The following is a 20,109-nucleotide window of genomic DNA, read 5'->3' as shown; positions in this document are numbered from 1 at the left end:
CCACCACTTGGTATTTTCCCCATTTTAGCCCGAATTTCAGTTTTCCTTGCTCTATCATTTAAAATATAGTCTAATTAGGACTCACATTATTCAAATTGACCCAAAATCATATTTTGGAAAAATTACAATTTTGCCCCTAAACTTTTGCATATTTACACTTTTGCCCCAAAGCTCGTAAATTAAAATTCAGCCTATTTTCTTATGTTTTATGACATGCTGATCATTTTTCCCTTCTATGGCAACATCAAATTCTCACTCTAACATGTACTTATGACTATTAGGTATTTTTACCGATTAAGCCCTTTTGCTCGTTTTCACTTAAAACCGAGTAGCACAAGTTGTCTAACATAATTTAAAACCTCATATTCTATCATAAAACACCAAAATACACAAATTTCACCTATGGGTATTTTTCCAAATATAAACCCTAGGTTAAATTATTGCTAGCATAAGCTAAATCGAGCTAGGGACTCCAAAATGTAAAAATCATTAAAAACGAGGCTAGAACGGACTTACAATCGAGCTTGGAAGCTTGAAAAACCCTAGCCATGGTTTCTCCTTGCTATATTCGGCCATGGGGTTGAAGATGAGCAAAATTGGCTTTTAATTTTGTATTTTAATTCATTTTACCCTAAATGACCAAAATGCCCTTACTACTAAACTTTCCAAAATTCCATCCATGTCCAATTTTGTCCATAGACTTAGAAATTGGTAAAATTACTCTTTAAGGACCTCTAATTAATAATCTAATTCAATTTTATGCAAAATACTTCTAGAACACAAGTTTTGCAATTTATTCAATTTAGTCCCAAATTTCAAATTAGGCACTTTATGCATAAAATTTCTTCACGAAATTTTCACACAATCATGCAATCATATCATAGACCTTAAAATAATCATAAAATAATTATTTCTATCTCGGATTTTGTGGTCACGAAACCACTATTCCGACTAGGCCCAAAATCAGGATATTACAAACATGAATAGCTAACTCCCTTAGAGGAGATTAACGAGTGGATGGGAATATGATTAATGAAGGATTTGGGATTTCTCAAGATAGATTGGTTGGTATAAATTACGCGTTCTTAAATTCTTACGCCTGAAAACCCTAATAAGTTATCATAAGGTAGACGAGATCGAAAGATAAAGTGGAACCAAGTAAATCGTAATTTATCCTGATTGAGATTACGATATTAAAAGATAAGTGAGTACCAACCAATCGATTAAGTTAATTAGAGTCAAGAGGTAATAATTGTCTGAAGCAATGACTAATCTACTCTAGAACCCTAATTCGAAGTTAGTTGCAAACCCTGAAGTGAGTAAATATTCCTTATTGGTTTATCGGTTTAGTTCATTTGTCTTTCTTTCTTTCTTTATTTTTGTTAGTTATTTTGATAAACCGTAATTTATAAATAGTTTTATCCCATGCTTAGCACATTTATGGATGATTTCTCCTTAGATTTGGTGAATTCGATGCTCCTAATCCTTTAATTTCATGTTTTCTACTTAGGTGAGCATAGGAGGGTAAAAAGAGCGAGAAACGGGCCAAAAATGGAGAAAATTGGCCAACATAGGAAATCAACACGGCCTGGACTTCCTCACATGGGTAGGCCACACGGACGTGTCCATTTGGAAGAATCGAATCATGACTCACACAGGTAGACCACACGTCCGTGCCTATTTAACAGCCTTGACCACGGTCTGAAGCAATCGCACACGGGCGTGTCCCTGTCAAGCCCAAGTATAGTCCTATTCAGAAAAGGCCACTTTTGAGGCTCTTAGGCATTCTAAAGCCTATCTAAACACCTGAGGAGGCACTTAGAAAGGGGACACGGAGTAGGAGGCAAGCAATTACTCAAGGAAAGCCGATTGATCCATCTCGAAAGCTGGATTCATCGTCAAGACTGAAGATCTTCCTTCAATTTCCTTTAGAAGTTTTTGGGTTTTCTTTATGTTTTGTTATCTTTATTCTTTTGAGATGTTTTATTTCATAATTATGAACTAGACCCCCTAAATACCTAAGGGGAATGAAACCTAAGACGAATCTTGTTATTATTATCTGAATTGTATGATAAATATTTGACTTGTTCTTAATTATGTGTTCATAATTTTTGTTTTAATATTCCAAGATTTTGATTCAAGTTAATGTGCTTATTCAGAGAAGCAAAAGTCTCTGTCTAAGAGTACATTTGTCGTAATTAAGCGGAGTTTATTGCACGCCTAGAGATAGGGTGACAAGATTTTACCGGATTAGGGTGAAACCTAATATGGGAGTCCATAAATTGAGTTAATGCAACACGAGGGTGTTAATTAGAAAGAGATTTCAATTAATCAACCTAGGGTTAGACGTAATTAGTCTCGAGAGAGATAATAATATAACTTAGGGATCTCTACGGATCAAGTCAAATGAATAAATCGTCTGATTCAGAGTTAAATAACAAGTGAAGTCTAGGTGGATTTTTCCTTGGGTATTGTCTTAATCAATCGAGTTTTCCCAAAAGCTTTTCCCCAATTTTCTCTCTGTGAACCTTTAGTTTAGTTAATTAGTTTAGATAAACAAATCCCTTAATTTTTAGGCTAGATAATAAAAAGAAAGTAATTACTAGTACTCTTGGTTCCTTTGGGTTCGACAATCTGGTCTTGCTAAAGCTATACTACTGTTCGATAGGTACACTTGCCTTCATCGTGATAATAGTTAGTTTCAAGAACGATTAATTATAAATTTTTAAAACTTATCGCGAATAACACGTACCAAGATTTTGGCACCGTTGTCGGGGACCTAAGATATTAGGAACACTCGATTTTTATTACTTTAGCCATTTTACTTTGTTTGCAATTTGAATTTTTATTTTCTTGTCTAATTTTCTCTTTTATTCACTTTTGGCAGGTTTTTTATAGTGTATGACTAGAAGAAACCCGCCGGGACCATTACTTTTTTATAGTGAGATCGATCGCACAACTCGCAGAAACTGAAGAGAAACAAAGCGAAGCTTAAGATACACAGAGGAAGAGCAAGAGGACGATACTTCAACCACAATCGAGAAGATGGCTGAAAATCAGGAAAATTCGCTACCTCCTGTGATTGCCGCTGATCCAGTAAATCAGAATCATGCTCCACGTACTTTGTATGATTATGCTAAACCAAATTTAACAAGAACTGAGTCGAGTATAGTTAGGCCTGCTATTGCTGCAAATAATTTTAAACTGAAACCTAACACGATTCAAATGATACAACAATTCGTTCAGTTTGATGGTTTGCAGGATAAGGATCCAAACAATCACTTGGCGAATTTTCTGGAGTTTTACGACTCATTTAAAATCAATGGCGTTTCTGACGATGCCATACGCCTTCTGTTATTTCCCTTTTCATTAAGGAATAAGGCTAAACAGTGGTTGAACTCGTTACCACGAGGGTCAATCACTACTTGGGAACAATCGAAAAGTTTTTACTAAAATATTTTCCGCCAGCTAAACGGCTAAATTAAGGAATGATATCTTTTCTTTTGTGCAGATGGATTTAGAAACACTCTACAATGCATGGGAGAGATACAAAGATCTGTTGAGAAGGTGCCCTCACCATGAGTTACCACTCTAGCTACAGGTTCAAACTTTTCACAATGGCCTGAACCCTTCAACTAGACAGATGGTTGACGCAGTTGCTGGTGGGACTATCAATAATAAGACACCTGAGGATGCTTATGAATTTATAGAAGAGATTTCACTGAATAATTATCAGTGGCAAGTCATGAGGACAAAGCCAACAAAAGCAGTCAGCGTTTTTAACGTCAATTCGGTCACCATGCTCTCTAACCAGGTAGAACTTTTGAATAGAAAAATTGACAGTTGCTTTGGTTCTTCACATGTTCACCCAGTAATGCAATACAATGCAAGTGAAAGAGGAACGAGCAATTCAGAGTACCCACCTTATGGCCACAACATGGAAAATGAGAAATTAAATTATATGGGTAATAATCCTCGACGTCAAAATAATCCCTATAGCAACAGTTACAATGCAGGATGGAGGAACCACCCAAATTTCTCATGGGGAGGCCAAGGGAATCAGATACCACCACCACCTCCAAGTTTCCAACAACTACCTTACCAACAAGAGAAAAAGTCAAACCTTGAGGAGATGCTAACAAAATTCATCTCGGTGTCAGAAACTCATTTTTAGAATACCGAGACATCACTTAAGAATCAACAAGCGTCGATCCAAGGGCTCGAAACTCAAATAGGTCAGCTCGCTAAATTGATATCTGAACGACCACAAGGTTGCCTACCAAGTAACACTGAATCTAACCCAAGAAAGTAGCTCAATGTGATTACCATTCAAGATGAGGAAGGGCCAGTTGCACCTGAACCAGAACTGAGGCAAGAAACTGTGGTAAGTAAACGTAAAGGTGAGGCGGACCATAATGACTAAAAACAAGTAAGTAAAGAGTACAAACCACGTATACCATACCCCAATGCTATAAGGAAATACCACTCAGACGAACAATTCGGTAAATTCCTTAAACTTTTAAAGAAATTACATATTAACTTATTGTTTATTGAGGCTCTTTCGCAGATGTCGAACACAGTCAAATTTTTAAAGGAGCTTTTAGCAAATAAGCAGAAGTTAGATGAGGCGTCACATGTGGAGATGAATGCAGTTTGCTCAGCCATTCTGCAGAATAAGCTAGCCAACAAATTGAAAGATCCAGGGAGTTTTACGATTCCTTATTTAATTGGTAGCTTAGATGTTAATAATGCCTTGGCTGATTTAGGGGCTAGTATCAATGTCATGCCTTACAAAATGTTTAAGCAACGAGGTCTTGGGAAACCCAAACAAACTAGGATGAGCATTCAATTAGCAGATAAAATAATCAGATTTCCTAAGGGTATTATTGAAGATGTATTCGTTAAAATTGACAAATTAACATTCCTAGTTGATTTCGTTGTTCTAGACATAAAGGAGGATAGTAACGTGCCTTTAGTTTTAGGGAGGCCCTTTTTGGCAACTGCTAGAACGATAATTGATGTTGCTACAGGTGAACTCACACTTCGTGTGGGTAATGAAACAATCACTCTTCAAGCTCGTAATTCGAGTAACACTTCAAAAATCGAGGGTGATTGCATAAATCATACTACTAGTACTGATCGTGTGGTGAAACCCTCTGTGCAGAAAACAGGTTCGAAGAGCGCACATGAGCCGTGTTCAAGCAACAACAAAGGACCTATCTATGAAGAATGAAGGCTACGAGTTGAGGAACTAAATGAATGGCGGACACATAAACCAAAACCACGCCTTAACAAGCTCAATATTCCACCAAATCAACTTAAGGTTGGAGACAAAGTACTACTGGATACAACAGATCCTCGTATTGGCACTTCTGAATCTAATGGAGAAATTTCTCTCACGGTACTCAATATTTTTCCATACGCTACAGTCGAGGTAATTCATCCTAAATTCAGCACTTTTAAGGTAAATAGTACTTGTTTAAAACCTTATTTTTATAAAATTGATAGCAGGGAGGAGGAGTGTAAACTCCTTGCACCACCATGACCACACAGCAGAAAGGTAAGTCGAGCTTAGACTATAAATAAGCGCTTCTTGAGAGGCAACTCTAGCACTAACAGTGTTAACTTCTTTAAATTTTAGTTTTTAACATTTAATCACTAACTGAGTACTTGGCCACAGGTTTTTCAAAACCACATGGCTAGGCACACGGGCGTGCCTTAAGCAGTGCTCACACCACGAGCGGAGACACGGCCTTATGATACAGCCATGTGAAAATACGACAAAATTTTTCCCCAACACGAGATACGATAAATTGCCACAGCCGTACGACGTGGTCGTGGGCGAGTCTGTCAAAACAACACAGGCGTGCGACACGCTCGTATCTAGAAACCATGGTTGAAACTGATAATTTAGCACGGGCGTTCGACACGGTCATGCCCACCACCCGTGCTTAAGACTGATAAAACAACACGGGCATAAGAGAAGCGAACGAAGTAGAACACGACCATGCGACACGGCCGTGTGCATCAATACGCCCAAATAACATAGGAGTGGGACAAATTTTAAACGCACCCAAATTTGAAATCGTGAAACACACGAGCTAAAATAAGGGCACACGGGCGTGTCCCACGGCCGTGTGCCCCAATACCTATATAAACCCCTTACTATTCATCATCCCCTTCCCCAAAATCCCTAACCCTAGCCGCCGCAACTCTTGCCCACGCCCTCCTTACCACGCCCGTGTGCCAACCACAACATCACCATCAAAGTCCCAAGCCCCTCCCTCTACCAAGCCATTGAATTTGTTCATTCTTTCCTCTTCATTTCGTTTACTAATTGGATTTTTCTTATGTTATTTTGACTGTTAAATCTTCATAGTTCTAATAATAGCCATGCTTATGCTCTTTGTTTCTTGCTATTCTAGTTGATGGATTATGGTATTCATTCTTGTATTGCCATGGACTTAAATCTATTTCCCATATTATCATTCCCATATGCATGCATCAACTAGTTCTTTCCCTTAGCATCATTCTCATATTTATATTCATAATAATGATTTCATATATCTATTAAGACTTGGTTGTTTTTTAGTAGATTTTCCCTTTAGTCAGAAAACTCCCATGAAATATTGGTTTTAACATGCTTGCATGTTTTTCCATTAGTGCGGCTTATTCCTATAACTTCATGTTTTCATTACAGATACTATGTCAAATCCACACGGTAAGAAAACCACTGTACCCGCCTCGAAGAAGAGGAAAGGAGCAACGTCATCCTCGGGTCCTACCGTTGAAATCAAGCACCTATTCCTCTAATTCCCACTGGGACCACAGGAGGAACTTTTTCAAATACTACGGGCCCGACCCCTAGGTGTGGGCCGTTACATTGACTGGGCCACACTTGAACAAATCCAATTGGCTGACGTGGTCCGAGCCCTCCTGACGACTGACCCGTGGGGGTTATTCTTTGATATCGTCAAGCCAACATACCTCGAGCTCACACTCGAACGCTGTTCGACCTTCCACCTCCAAGTAGTTATGACGAAGTTTGATGATCCCGAAACAGTCTAGTTCTGTCTCGGTAGTTTAGTCCGCCAGTTGAGCGTACCTGAGTTTGGCGTTGCTCTAGGACTCTATACGGAGGAGTTCATTGACGACGATGATTTTGACACACTCCATTGCCATATCCACTTGTCTCCCTCCAACTGTTGGAGGGCCCTCGTTCCTGCTTCGGCCACCTACGACCCTAGTGGCTCTAAGGCATCGGCCCTCGCCCCATCCTTGAGGTACTTACACGCCATCTTGACCCACACTCTAATAAGGCGACGAGAGAGCACCAGCGTCGTCAGCAGTCACGACGCCTACTTTTTATGGAGTATGGCGAACGGGCACGTCTTTGACCTTGCCTATTTCATTGCCCTCGCCATTCGCCATCAAACGGAGCGGCATAGGAGAGGAGTCATCTCCATTGGCCTCTATGTGACTAGACTGGCATGGTACTTTAAACAGTAGCACAATCATCCTCCCTCACCCTCATCGGCCAGATGTCCCCATAGGGCATCTCGAGCATGCTTCATATGAGGATGATCGAGAGACGACGTGGAGTTGACCCTCCCCAATACCACCTGGTCTAGTTCGTCGAGGAGGAGGACCTAGAGGACATTACTAATGATGTCTCTCCACAGCATGAGGACCCACCATCTCAGCCACCACCCATCCATCGTCCAGTTCATGCGGCGGCTTCATACTCTAACATCTCTGAGCGCCTTGCTCGATTTGAGCAGCAGCTTTTTCAGCGCTTTGATCATATTGATGCTACTCTACATCAGATTTGTCAGCACCTTCACATCTCATCGCCACCACCACCTCGTGAACCATCCGACAATGACAATGTTTAAGAACTTTTTATTTATTATTTTTATTTTCACTTTTATCTTTATTTATCTTCTTTAAGTACTTTTTTATTTTATTTTCCTTTAATATTATTTCATTTTTAGGTTTTATAATTTTTATTGAACAATTTATAGTTTCGGCTATTTCATTACAAGTAATTATGCTTCTTTATATTTCCTAAAGAGTTCTTGATGTTATCACAGTTATAAAGAGTCCAAAGCTCATTATCTCCTAGGAACTCGAAACTCCACTGGAAAATGTTCCCCACGACTACCATGTCCAGCCCGACCACCACGATAACCTCTTCACTCGACACTGTGGTTGTGGAATCCAACCTCTACCACCACCGGAGTATCCTCTTCCAATCTTATCATTGCCTTGGCCGATTATTCTCCATACCTCCAATTGAAGGATTCCATTCAATATTCAGGAAGTTTCACTTCTCTCCCTCTCTCTTCTGATATTATCTTTATATCACTATTATATATCTTTGTACATTGAAGACAATGTACATCTTAAGTGTGGGGGGGTTATTTATTTCATTATCAGAAAAATCCCTAAATTTTGTCTTATGTTCATGTGATCTTCTCATATCATATTATTAAAATGAATTTTGATTAATTTATGATTTTTATTATATGCCTTGAATTAAAACATAGGCATTCATGCATTGATTTTTTAAACTTTAAGGAATTAGAGAATCAAGCATGATAAGTTGATTTTAAGAATTAATTTTTTTTTAGGTTGTTTCCCCAAGTTTAGGTATTATCTTGAGTTAAAATTCACAGGTTTAAACATCAAAAAGCCATAATTCTTGTGAGATCTTGAGCCTTTAGAGCATCTATTATTTCTTTCATTCTCACTTTTATTGTTACTTTGAGTGCGTCAATATTGAATTGTCATTCTAGAACTTGCTTGATTATGCATGTTAAGACCACACCATTTGACTTGATATGTTGAGATGATAAAGACACTTAGGTTTAACCCACTCACTCCATAAAAACCTACCTTCACAATTAACCCTTAGTGAAACCCCTTGAGCCTAATAACCCATTCATTGATTTACCTTCAACATTAACCCTTAACCCATTATTGTTGAAATCCTCTAAATTAATTTGATCCCCATTTTTGTCGAGATTTGATTTGAATAAATTGCCTAGCTATGTTTTATTTTTGATAGATAACCTATGTTATTTGACTTGTTCTTAAAAAAATATATATATATATATATATATATATATATATTAGTAGTAATTCGTCATTTTTTGAGCGTAAGTGTTAATTCCGTATTCTGAGAAGAAGCTCACTTGTATTCAATTAATGATTAGTTATTTTTCTAGTTAGGCAATTTTTTAATTCAATCTCGATTCTAACCTTTTGTTTCAACTTGTGACCATAACCCTAACCAAAGCCACGTTACAACCCTCTAAAGACCTTTTGATTGACGTATCATCTCAATATATAGTGGTGGAGATTTGATTTTCATGCAAGCCTATGGAAATAACTTTTCATATTGACTAATGAGTGCTTCATTTATTGTCCTTAAATACCTCGAGTGATTAGAGTGAATCTTTAGTGAGGATGTTAAAATTTATGATATTTTGAATCAAAGGTAATAACTTAAATGAGGGGAGACACCTATGTTTTCATGATAAAATGCTCAACTTGGAATGATTGAAACTTTGATGTTCTTCTAGTTGAATTCTCAATTAATGATTACTTATGGTTTATTTTGAGATATTATTGATAGGGATTTTAAGTTGAGAAGAATTTATTTTGATTGTGAGTTGAAGATTTTGCTTGAGGACAAGCAAACGCTTAAGTGTGGGGGTATTTGATAAATCATAATTTATACATATTTTTATCCCATGCTTAGCACATTTATGGATGATTTCTCCTTAGATATGGTGAATTCGATGCTCCTAATCCTTTAATTTCATATTTTCTGCTTAGGTGAGCATAGGAGAGTAAAAAGAGCGAGAAACAGGCCAAAAACGGAGAAAACGGGCCAACATGGGAAATCAACACGGCCTGGACTTCCTCACACAGGTAGGCCACACGACCGTGCCTATTTAACAGCCTTGACCACGACCTGAAGCAATCGCACACGAGCGTGTCCCTATCGAGCCCAAGTATAGTCCTATTCGGAAAAGGCCACTTTTGAGGGCTTTTAGGCATTCTAAAGCCTATTTAAACACCTGAGGAGGCACTTAGAAAGGGGACACGGAGTAGGAGGCAAGGAATTACTCAAGGAAAGCCGATTAATCCATCTCAAAAGTCGGATTCATCGTCAAGACTGAAGATCTCCTTTCAATTTCGTTTAGGAGTTTTTGGGTTTTCTTTATGTTTTGTTATCTTTATTCTTTTGAGATGTTTTCTTTCATAATTATGAACTAAACCCCCTACATACCTAAGGGGAATGAAACTTAAGATGGATCTTGTTATTATTATCTGAATTGTATGATAAATATTTGACTTGTTCTTAATTATGTGTTCTTAATTCTTGTTTTAATATTCCAGGATATTGATTCAAGTTAATGCACTTATTCAGAGGAGCAAAAGTCCTTGTTTAAGAGTACATTTGTCATAATTAAGCGGAGTTGATTGCACGCCTAGAGATAGGGTGACAAGATTTTGTCGGATTAGGGTGAAACCTAATAAGATAGTCCATACATCGAGTTAATACAATACTAGAGTGTTAATTAGAAAGAGATTTCAATTAATCAACCTAGGGTTAGACGTTATTAGTCTCAGAGAGATAATAATATAACTTAGGGATTTCTACGGATCAAGTCAAATGAATAAATAAATCGATTGAGTTAAATAACAAGTGAAGTCTAGGTGGATTTTTCCTTGGGTATTGTCTTAATCAATCGAGTTTTCCCAAAAGCTTTTTCCCAATTTTCTCTCTGTGCACCCTTAGTTTAGTTAATTAGTTTAGATAAACAAATCCCTTAATTTTTAGGCTAGATAATAAAAAGAAAGTAATTCTAGTACTCTTGGTTCCTTTGGGTTCGACAATTCGGTCTTGCTAAAGCTATACTACTGTTCGATAGGTACACTTGCCTTCATTGTGATAATAGTTAGTTTCAAGAACGATTAATTATAAATTTTTAAAAACTTTCGCGAATATCACGTATCATATTTCTTTTCAATCTACTGTATGATCCATCATAATATAGGAATTGACTATTACTACTTAAACTTAGTATTGTAAAAAATATTTTCATTATTTGTTCTACCCTTCCTTGGGTATGATACTCGAAATACTTACGATATTTCGTTGTACAACTATATTACAATTTGACCTGTGCACTTGCAGACACCGTTGTTCTTAATTCTTATATTTTTCGTGTTAGATTTATTCATTTAGCGGTCAGTATTATGAACACAATTAATTCTAGCTCGAAATTCTACTAATTCATATACCACTCATACCAAATACTTCAACTTATGCATATACCAACTATATATACCAAATCATTAGACATTTGCATTTAAACATATCATGCCATACTATTTATCAATAAGGTATATATACTTTTATTTCATAACATATTGATCCGTCGTAATTTGATATGTCAAATTAGGCTCTCCATTACACTTAACGAGCTTATTCTTGAACACTTTGAATGTTTTTACCATGTTTTTAGTTAGTTTTTGCCTTTTGTTTTAATAAGTGAATTAATGCATTTTATGCTACTTTTGAGACCCAAATTTTCCAAATGCGCCATAGGGACCTTAACGGTTGATTGAGTGTCGTAAGGAGTCAATGGTGGCCCGGACGTGAATGAAAACATCACTTAGATGGGGGGCATCATGATATCGAAGCATGTAAGTCGTGATACACCTGATAGTGTTGAAACGAGAAGAATTGAGGTTATCTACAGTGGTATCGTGATATCTAAACTCTCAAGGACCCCCTAATTCAATATTGTCATGGGTATCATGATACCACTGTATGGGTGTTGCGATACCACTATCATGAGAGGAAAAAAATGACTACAAAGGTAGTTCTTGTCCAACTTCAACACTAATGAAATTTAGATGCATAGAGGCATTTTGGTCACAATTGTTTTGGATTGTAATCGAATTAAAAAGACACTTTTGGTTGAGAACAAGAGAAAAGTGTAGAGAGAGTTTTTAGTTTAGGTTTTCTTTCATCTTTTTAGATTAAGGTAAAAGTAGTTTTTTCTTCATCTTTTTAGGGCTTTAGTTTATCACTTTTTTAGTTTTTTAGTTCTTAATTAGTTAGTTGTTACCGTAGCTTAGTTTTATTACTTATTTAGTGCTTCAAATCTTTGTGTAATTTTAGTTTACTCCTTAGTTTTAATATAAATCAGTCTCATTTTAGTTTAATTGTTAAAAATCTAACTTTTAAGTGTTCTTTTACATTAACTTTACTACCATTTTCATTCACTTTACTACCATTTTCATTATCTCTGAGCTTTTCTAAGAAAAGCTTAAGTTTTTCTCATTTTTATTGTGTTTGCCATTGATGTTCATTTTTCTTGCTTATTGGGTTTATGTTTGCTTAAATATGATTAAGGGTAGATAAATCTTTATTGTTTGGATGATAGAAGTGTTGTTTAGTTAGTCTTTGGTACAGGGACTAAATCATAAAAACTAGACTAAATTGAATATACTTTAAAACTTAGGATTGATGATCCTAAGAGAAAATTTAAGTAATTGAGACCGAGAGGAGATCTTATCAGGAACCAATTCGATAGTCTCGAATTAGTTGGTGAGGTCAAGAGATAAACCAGACTAATTTGTCTAAGTTGGTAAAATTGAGGCTGAGTGGTAAAATTGAACCAATTTAGGAGTCTAAGTGGTTTATTTCCCTAATTCAAAATTTAATTAACAACATGGAAGTCAACCAATCGTTGTATGTTATTAATTTGTTAATTTTGTAAGTTTACTTATTTTACAATTTAGTCCCTTTTAGTTGTAGATAATTAATTAGCTTAATTAACCACGAATTATGCATTGTTGTAATATAGAAATTAGTGAGTAGCTAGCTAGACTCCTTTCTTACATCTTTATTGAAGAGAAATCATTGAATCACTGACTCCTTTGGGTTCAACCCCTTGGAATACTCTGGTGTTCTATTGGACACGATAAATATTACAACTGACATTATCCGCTTGCAGTCAAAACCACACCTTTAAAATTACTTTATAAAACTTTTTGTTTTAGACGCATGTACAACGCGGGTCACATACAAATTACTCATTTATTTATTTCATTTCTCAAATCTATCAATTTGTTCCATTTCCATATCGACCCTCAGGGCTCATATTAACTGGTTCACATGGTCTTTTACATGTAACCTCTAATCATATTCATATATATTCACATAAGATACCATTTCATAATATTATTTCAATTCACTATCATTTATCAAGTTCATACTTTATAACCCTTATAAACTGAACTCGGACTCAAGATGGATACAAGGATCAACCAACCAACACACCAATCTGGCACTGCAATGCATCATCAGATAAATCGAAGCAAATATACTAGCACACATATAGTGCATACTGCCACACGAAGTGCATAAACTGTATACAATCTAATCTTATAGCATGCCAACTATATCTGACTCTACCCGAATAGTTAATAAGGTATCAATGATCCAATTACATATCATCACATGCTCAATACCATAATTCCATACCATTTCCATCATCAATTCATATTATAAAGCAATTATCAATTTATATCATGCTTATTTCTATTATGTTCAATCCAGTCCAATTCTCGACATTCAATATCATTCAATACGAATCAATTCCTATGAAAATATAATCTTACCTCGATAGTTAATCATACAATCAACATGCATATGTATATATAATGATCTCGAATCATAGAAGTACAAATCAAAATCGTCCACTACTCAGCAGCAACTCGACTTTCCCTTCTCTCACAACGACCTGATTTCGTCTTTAGCTACGTTCAATAATTCAATAATAAAAACATCATTAGTTTACACCCAATTCACATCCAAATACATAGTACTCATATTTTACATTTTATTCAATTTAGTCCCTATACACCCAATTCACATCCAAATACATAGTACTCATATTTTACATTTTATTCAATTTAGTCCCTATACTCGAGATATGCATATTTTTCGATATCGATGATCGAATCAGAATCTGATTTCATACTCCTCCATTAGGGACTCTATACTTTCTATTCATAACATAGTCTCTTGACAGGTTTTCCGTTTATTCAATTTAGTCTCTAATGTTACAAAGTTATTTAACAAGCTTAACTAGATTTTCAATTTAGTCCTTATCATGATCTAAGTTTATTATCTATCAAATTCAAGTCTAATTCATCAATTTCTCTGTAATGACTACTTACTAAAAATTTAACAATTGAAGAAATTAATATGTGGGTTAACTAAATCAAATTCTCATCATCATGAATCTATAATAATTATAAGAAAAAGGTTTGGTGACATTATTCAATTGATGGCCGAATGTAAGCTTGAATAAGAATGAAGTTTTCTTTTTTTTCGTTCTTTTTTTTTATTTTTTGTGGACAGTGGATGAAATGAAGAAGATGATAATAATTTTCCACTCATTTTTGTATTTATACTTGGATTAAAATTAGTTTAATCTAATTAGTTAATTAAAACATTATTATGCAATTTTCTAATTTTTCTAAGAAATAATATTGATGAAACATGACATCCCAGTTTTTAGATCAGTACATGAAAAATCAGATATAAGTATTCTATAAAATTTATAAGAATTCTAGTGATCGGAAGTAGTTGATTAATATACTAAGGCCTAGTTTGAATGGGCGATTGGGTGCGGTGCGGTGCGTTTAGCTTACTTTTAGTCTCACGTTACAGTATCGCTATAATATCTAATCTCACCACTACTACTGTTTTTACACTAACCGCAGATAAACGCACCGCCCATCCAAACTCATCTTAAAAGGCAAGCTTCCTAACCTTTATTGGCATTTCAACAACTTCAAGGACGCATTGCATTGAAAATACGTCAGCCAAGAAGCTATCATCTTCCACTTGATCAAGGCCTACTTTAACTTACCCGTAAATAACCAAAAACAATCAATTTAGCGGGTGATAAAATTTTGGATAGTAATTCAATAAATTCTAAAGCAGCCTTATCACATACATGTCACATAAAATGGTATTATTACAAATTAGTAAAAAAGTACTTTTTTACTTTTTTAAATATACTTTTTCTAATAATGACATGAACAACCACGTTAGCTACTATTAACATAACCTTACCGCAGTAACTTCAGTTGATGCAAATTTTAGATCTCAAGACTAAACTGAACACATTTTCTAAGACAGATTAATTGATTTTTTTTTTTAAAGAAAAAACAAAGGCTTTCGATTTATACCGTTGTCCAAAAGAAATGCATAAATTTATTGAAAGTTTCTTAAGATGTAAATAATAGCAAAATTAACCCATAAAGAAAACTTGCTCTTTTAATTGGATTAAGGCTGCAATATTCTGGATTTTTCAGTTTACCTGCTTGGATTTTGTTTTATTTTATAACCTAAAACCTCAACCTTGCAATGTTCTAATACTCTAGTACAAACAAATGACGCTGAAAACCCACAGTTATATAACACAATGTCCAGGTAAAGAAAAATCTTCAAGCAGCACATGTTTAAGCACCAAGCTACAACTTGTCTCGGCCCTCTGATCTTCAGAGTTCCCCCATTTTTTGTCACTCAACTAGCTGCAGCACAGTTGCGAGACAGATTTTAGACAAGGACATACAGATGAACAATTATTCAGTGGGAAACTCACCGTGGGGAGAACGAGAACTGGTTGTGGAGAAGTCTGGTGAAGCCATCGGAATGGATATCGATAGCTGGGTAGTAGAGAAAGAGGTCTGGTTAGATCTCTCGTCTTCCAGAGCTGACCAAGAGTCTCTGGTTTTAGGCCACTCATCGAAGAAAGGTCGAAGAGATTGACCCTCGTGTTTCACAGGTTCCCCAGAGTTGAATTCGCTCAAAAACAAATGCTGGGGGTAATCATTCTGCAACATGGAGGGGTTGCCACTGGGTTTTGACTGAGGAAACGAGGAGAGTCTAGATTGCATAACAGGCCATGCATTTTCCTGTTGAGTATCGATCTGGAAACCCCGGTTGCTCCCTGAAGCTTCTGAAACCTCAGCCTTAACTCCTTCAAGATACCTATGCATTAGAATCAATCGAGTAAAACACATGAAAAATATGGTTACCAAGCAATGGCCAATGCAGATATATAAGCATGCGCAGACACACAGCAACCATGATACGTCCGTCATATAATCCATTAAAATCGTCAGAATCATTTCCAGGGCGTAAAATATGAGAATATAGCACAGAGGCGGTCTTACATTTGTTAGAAATTCATCAGAGAAGCAGTTAAAACAAATGACAGAATTGAAACAATATATGAATAGCAAAATGTCATCAAACTCAGTAGAAAAGACAAAATTCAAAGCCTGCGCGGTCCAAATGCATTGAAACATAAGTAATGGACTCCAAGTCAAACATGTATGCAGAGAAAATGATTGATATAAATCAATCTGCAGAGTCCCAATTGGAAATCACAAGGACATATCTAACATTGAAACCTCTTTCATCAGATAAAAACGAACCAGTGACCAACCAACCAACCAACAAAAAATTTTCTATTCCTCAAGCACTTTTGCATTTATTGCAAAAATGATCTATCAGATGCTATGTGGCTGCAAAGCTAATAGTTTAAGGAACTTATACATAAAGCAAAGGAACAAACTCAAAAGATAACCGTAAAAACACACTCTGCTATGCTATGACAATGGAATCCTACAATGTCCTAATGGACATAAGGGCCCAGAACCCTGTACATTTTAGAAAAATAAAAGCAATTCAAGGAACTTATCAGTTACCCCCATGTCATGGGAGTAAATGAACATATAAACTATTATTTAGAATCGAATTCTTTGAAAAAAAAAAGTATCCATCCCACTAAGCAGCAGCTGAAAGAGTGGGTAAGTTCTCTCCCAGTAACATGTTCCGGACAATTTCTCATGGCCGTCAGACAGCAAAACGAATTTCATGGAGAAAACAAAAGCAAGAAGAGGACGAAAAAAGAGAACAAAAAGGCACTGTCAGCAAAGAACAAGTTTCTGCTATGACACTACTGATTTTAACTTCCATCTTAGAAGACAGCAGGGCCCAGAACCCTGAACTCAACAGAAACTTTAAAAGCTTCTGCAAGATCTCCATTTATACAAATGTGAAGGAATCTGCAATTTTACTTCTACCACACAATCAAAATATATGGGCCCAGCAAATGATGTATTTCACTTCCGCACAGCTGGAAATTCCAGAATTCGAATCTGAAAAAGGGTTAACAATCTAATCCTCCAAACAAAATTATTGGTTCAAAATTGCCAACCTTTCTCAGTGTAGGCATTACCCTAAACAAAAGACACCAAAATTTAATGTCGTAAACAGAAAAGAAATATTATGAAGGAATCAAGTTCTGGTTTTAGTTCTTTTCTATAACATGCAAAGAATGAAATTATGCGAAACTAAAACGCATGAAATGAGGATTACCTATGATCTTTGCTTGGGATTCCATAGGGGATTGACTCAATATGATAATGGGACTGATTAGGTCCAGAAGCAGTAACTTGTTGAGTACCACTGAAGGCATGTAACGGAAGGCACTGGAAGCTTCCAGTCCCACCACTGTTTCCAGAAACAGTCAATGATGTCACAGTAGATGATGACTGTGCCATAGTTTGCGATTCCACAGGCTTTCTTGAACGGTTACGGCCACGATGCATATGCCGCTCACAGTACTTGGAGTCAGGGTATGCATCTTTGGAGCAACGCCATTTCTTGCCGTCGGTCCTCCGGCATCTTCCTGGCTCCGGATCCACCTTCTTCCCATAGAAGGAACAATACCCCACTGCAAATTTACACTCAAAAACTCTGATTCATTACTAGCTAGGTTTTCTTCAACAAAAAGGAACAAGATTGACAAAACAAGAATAAAGTAAGTTACAAGTAAAACAAGAAAACGGAACATCAGCAACAATGACAACATAATAAATTATAACAATGATGTTAGAAAACTCTAAAATTACAAGCATCAAAATATGAATAAAGAATTGTCAAAAAGTGATATAATACTTGATGATTAAGACATCAGCAATATCACATGGATGAATAAAGAAACACAGAAGAAAAGGATTTGGCATCACCTTAGAAGAATCTTTTGAGATAAACTACTATAAAAGTAAAAGAAATTTAAAGACAATCCATGACGAAAGGTAATATCACCAGAAGAAACCAACTTAACACACAAAAACAACAAAGAAAGGAAAGCAACTGAAACATAGAACCAAGTGTTTTTCTTTTCTTCTTTTCTTCTTTTTTTTTTTTTTTTTTTTTTTTTTGCTTTTCAAACTTGTATGTAAGAAAATTGAGGAAAAAGCGAAAACGACTAATCTTGGTCCTAGAAATGTGATTTTAATAAGCAAGTAAAGAGATTATCCCCAAAACCCAACAGCTCTTCAAAGTCAATTAATTTAAGGAATGTTTCCCAACCTATCCCACTGGAAGTAAAAAGCATCATCGAAAAATCAAATATCCACTCAACCATATCAAAATCTTTTATCTTAAAACCCTTTAAAAAGGGGGAAACCATCTCTTGCAAATGAGCAATCTTTTTACTTATTTATTTTTTAGTCATAAAAAAAAGTATGAAGCAATTTCAACCCCAATTTTATTTAAAATCTGGTTATGGTTCAAATCAAAAAAAAAATTTGATTATGGTTTTCAAAATAAAGAGATCAATATAGAAAAAAGAGATCTCTTTTTTTTTTTTACAAGAAAACACCTGCATACTGAACAAGATTCCTCAAATCAAAACAAACACACCCAGAGGACAAAAAAAAAAACTCAAAACATCAAAGGTTTAGAAAAGAATAATAAAAGAAAAGGGGAGATAAAAGAGAAGGGGAGATTAAAAATAAAAATAAAAGATGAAAGAAAATCATATTGGGCTTACTGGTGGGGTGGTGAAAGAACCTATGAGAAATGGACTCAAAGCTCTTCTGAATAGGGAGCACAAGATCAGGTGGCACAGGCAAACCTGCCATCATATACTTAAAGATCAAAGCTTGATGTTCCAGTTCTTGCCATTGTGACACTGTAAATGGTGATGACCTTATTGCCATCATCCCCCCACCACCACTCCCAGCCCCTCCTCCCCCAACGCCACCACCGCCACCTCCACCGCCACTATTCATCTCCAACGCTACCCAAGAAACTTGTATTTATAAATATATCAATAGTAAGAGAAAAAAAGAACTCGCTATGCTCACTTTTTCCTTCTTTATTCCTAGAATTTAACCCACTTTTTGTAACTTCAAAAGCCTTTTAAACCCACAAACTGTAACATGTTTTTAGGACTAATAAGGAGAAAAACTTGGGGACATAGATCAAAAAGAACCTCTATCTTCCAACATATTTCTTGTTCCTTCTATTACTATGTCACAAAGTCTCTATCTAACATATATATCTGATTTGCTTCGCTTTGTTATGTGTTAAGGAGGAAAGGGAAGGAAGTGCCTGGGCAGGAATCCCCAAAGCCCAAGTTTAGTCCCATCTTTTTTTTCTTTTCTTTTTTTTTTTTTTTTTTTGAATATAAGTTTAGTCCCATCTTTAATGGGGAAGACAAAAGCCCTTTTTCTCGTAACAATAATGTTAGGGTTAATTATGGCTTAATTGAGTCAATGGTTAGACTAATAAATACTTGAATTTAATTAGCTAAGTGTGGGTTAATTAATTTAATTTGATTGGATAAATCTGAACCAGAGATGTTGTTTGTTGTTTGTTGTTTGTTGTTGTTGGGAAGAGGTTGTGTTGTCTTGAGATGAAGTGATGTGTGAGACAGCTTTCGGTAACCAGTCAAATGTGGATAAAGAGAAAGAACCCATTGACATTGCAAAATTATTATTTGATAAATTATCTTTCAATTAACTGTCACATTTTTGTAGATCATTTTTAAATATCTAAGAAAACTATTCTTTAGTAACAAATAATATATAATTTAAGATATATTTGATTTTTTAAGTTTTACTTGTAAAATTAAAATATATGTAAAGATAAAATAAAATAAGTGTTAACTTATTTACGTGCATATGAAATCTAAAAAGAAAAAT

At 35.6% G+C, this 20,109-nt stretch overlaps 1 protein-coding gene and 1 non-coding gene across 2 annotated transcripts; both read right to left on the bottom strand.

The window, feature by feature from the left end:
* Window positions 1–3,478: 3,478 nt before the first annotated feature.
* Window positions 3,479–3,585, bottom strand: LOC128289812 (small nucleolar RNA R71). Its single transcript, XR_008279456.1, has one exon. It is a non-coding gene; the product is annotated as a small nucleolar RNA R71 (small nucleolar RNA).
* An 11,768-nt stretch (window positions 3,586–15,353) lies between these two features.
* On the bottom strand, window positions 15,354–19,861 carry LOC108462455 (growth-regulating factor 4-like). The gene is made up of 4 exons (XM_017762404.2): window positions 18,954–19,861; window positions 17,492–17,849; window positions 15,708–16,096; window positions 15,354–15,636 (listed from the first exon to the last, which is right to left on the bottom strand). The coding sequence occupies exons 1-4, from the start codon at window positions 19,192–19,194 to the stop codon at window positions 15,629–15,631; spliced, it is 996 nt and encodes a 331-aa protein (XP_017617893.2). The 5' UTR covers window positions 19,195–19,861; the 3' UTR covers window positions 15,354–15,628.
* Between the last annotated feature and the right edge of the window lie 248 nt (window positions 19,862–20,109).

This window comes from Gossypium arboreum, chromosome 2 (assembly GCF_025698485.1).
Source record: "Gossypium arboreum isolate Shixiya-1 chromosome 2, ASM2569848v2, whole genome shotgun sequence".
Taxonomy (NCBI): Eukaryota; Viridiplantae; Streptophyta; class Magnoliopsida; order Malvales; family Malvaceae; genus Gossypium; species Gossypium arboreum.
The sequence above is the reverse complement of the archived record's forward strand: the minus strand, read 5'-3'. Positions and strand labels throughout refer to the sequence as shown.

Bases quoted from the DNA above. Each gene is read 5' to 3' on its own strand.
- LOC108462455 (XM_017762404.2), bottom strand. From the start codon at position 19,194: ATGAATAGTGGCGGTGGAGGTGGCGGTGGTGGCGTTGGGGGAGGAGGG. The intron at 17,850-18,953 runs GTAAGCCCAATA...GTAAATTTGCAG, and splicing joins GTTCTTTCACCACCCCACCA to TGGGGTATTGTTCCTTCTAT. The intron at 16,097-17,491 runs GTAATCCTCATT...TCTAATGCATAG, and splicing joins ATCCCAAGCAAAGATCATAG to GTATCTTGAAGGAGTTAAGG.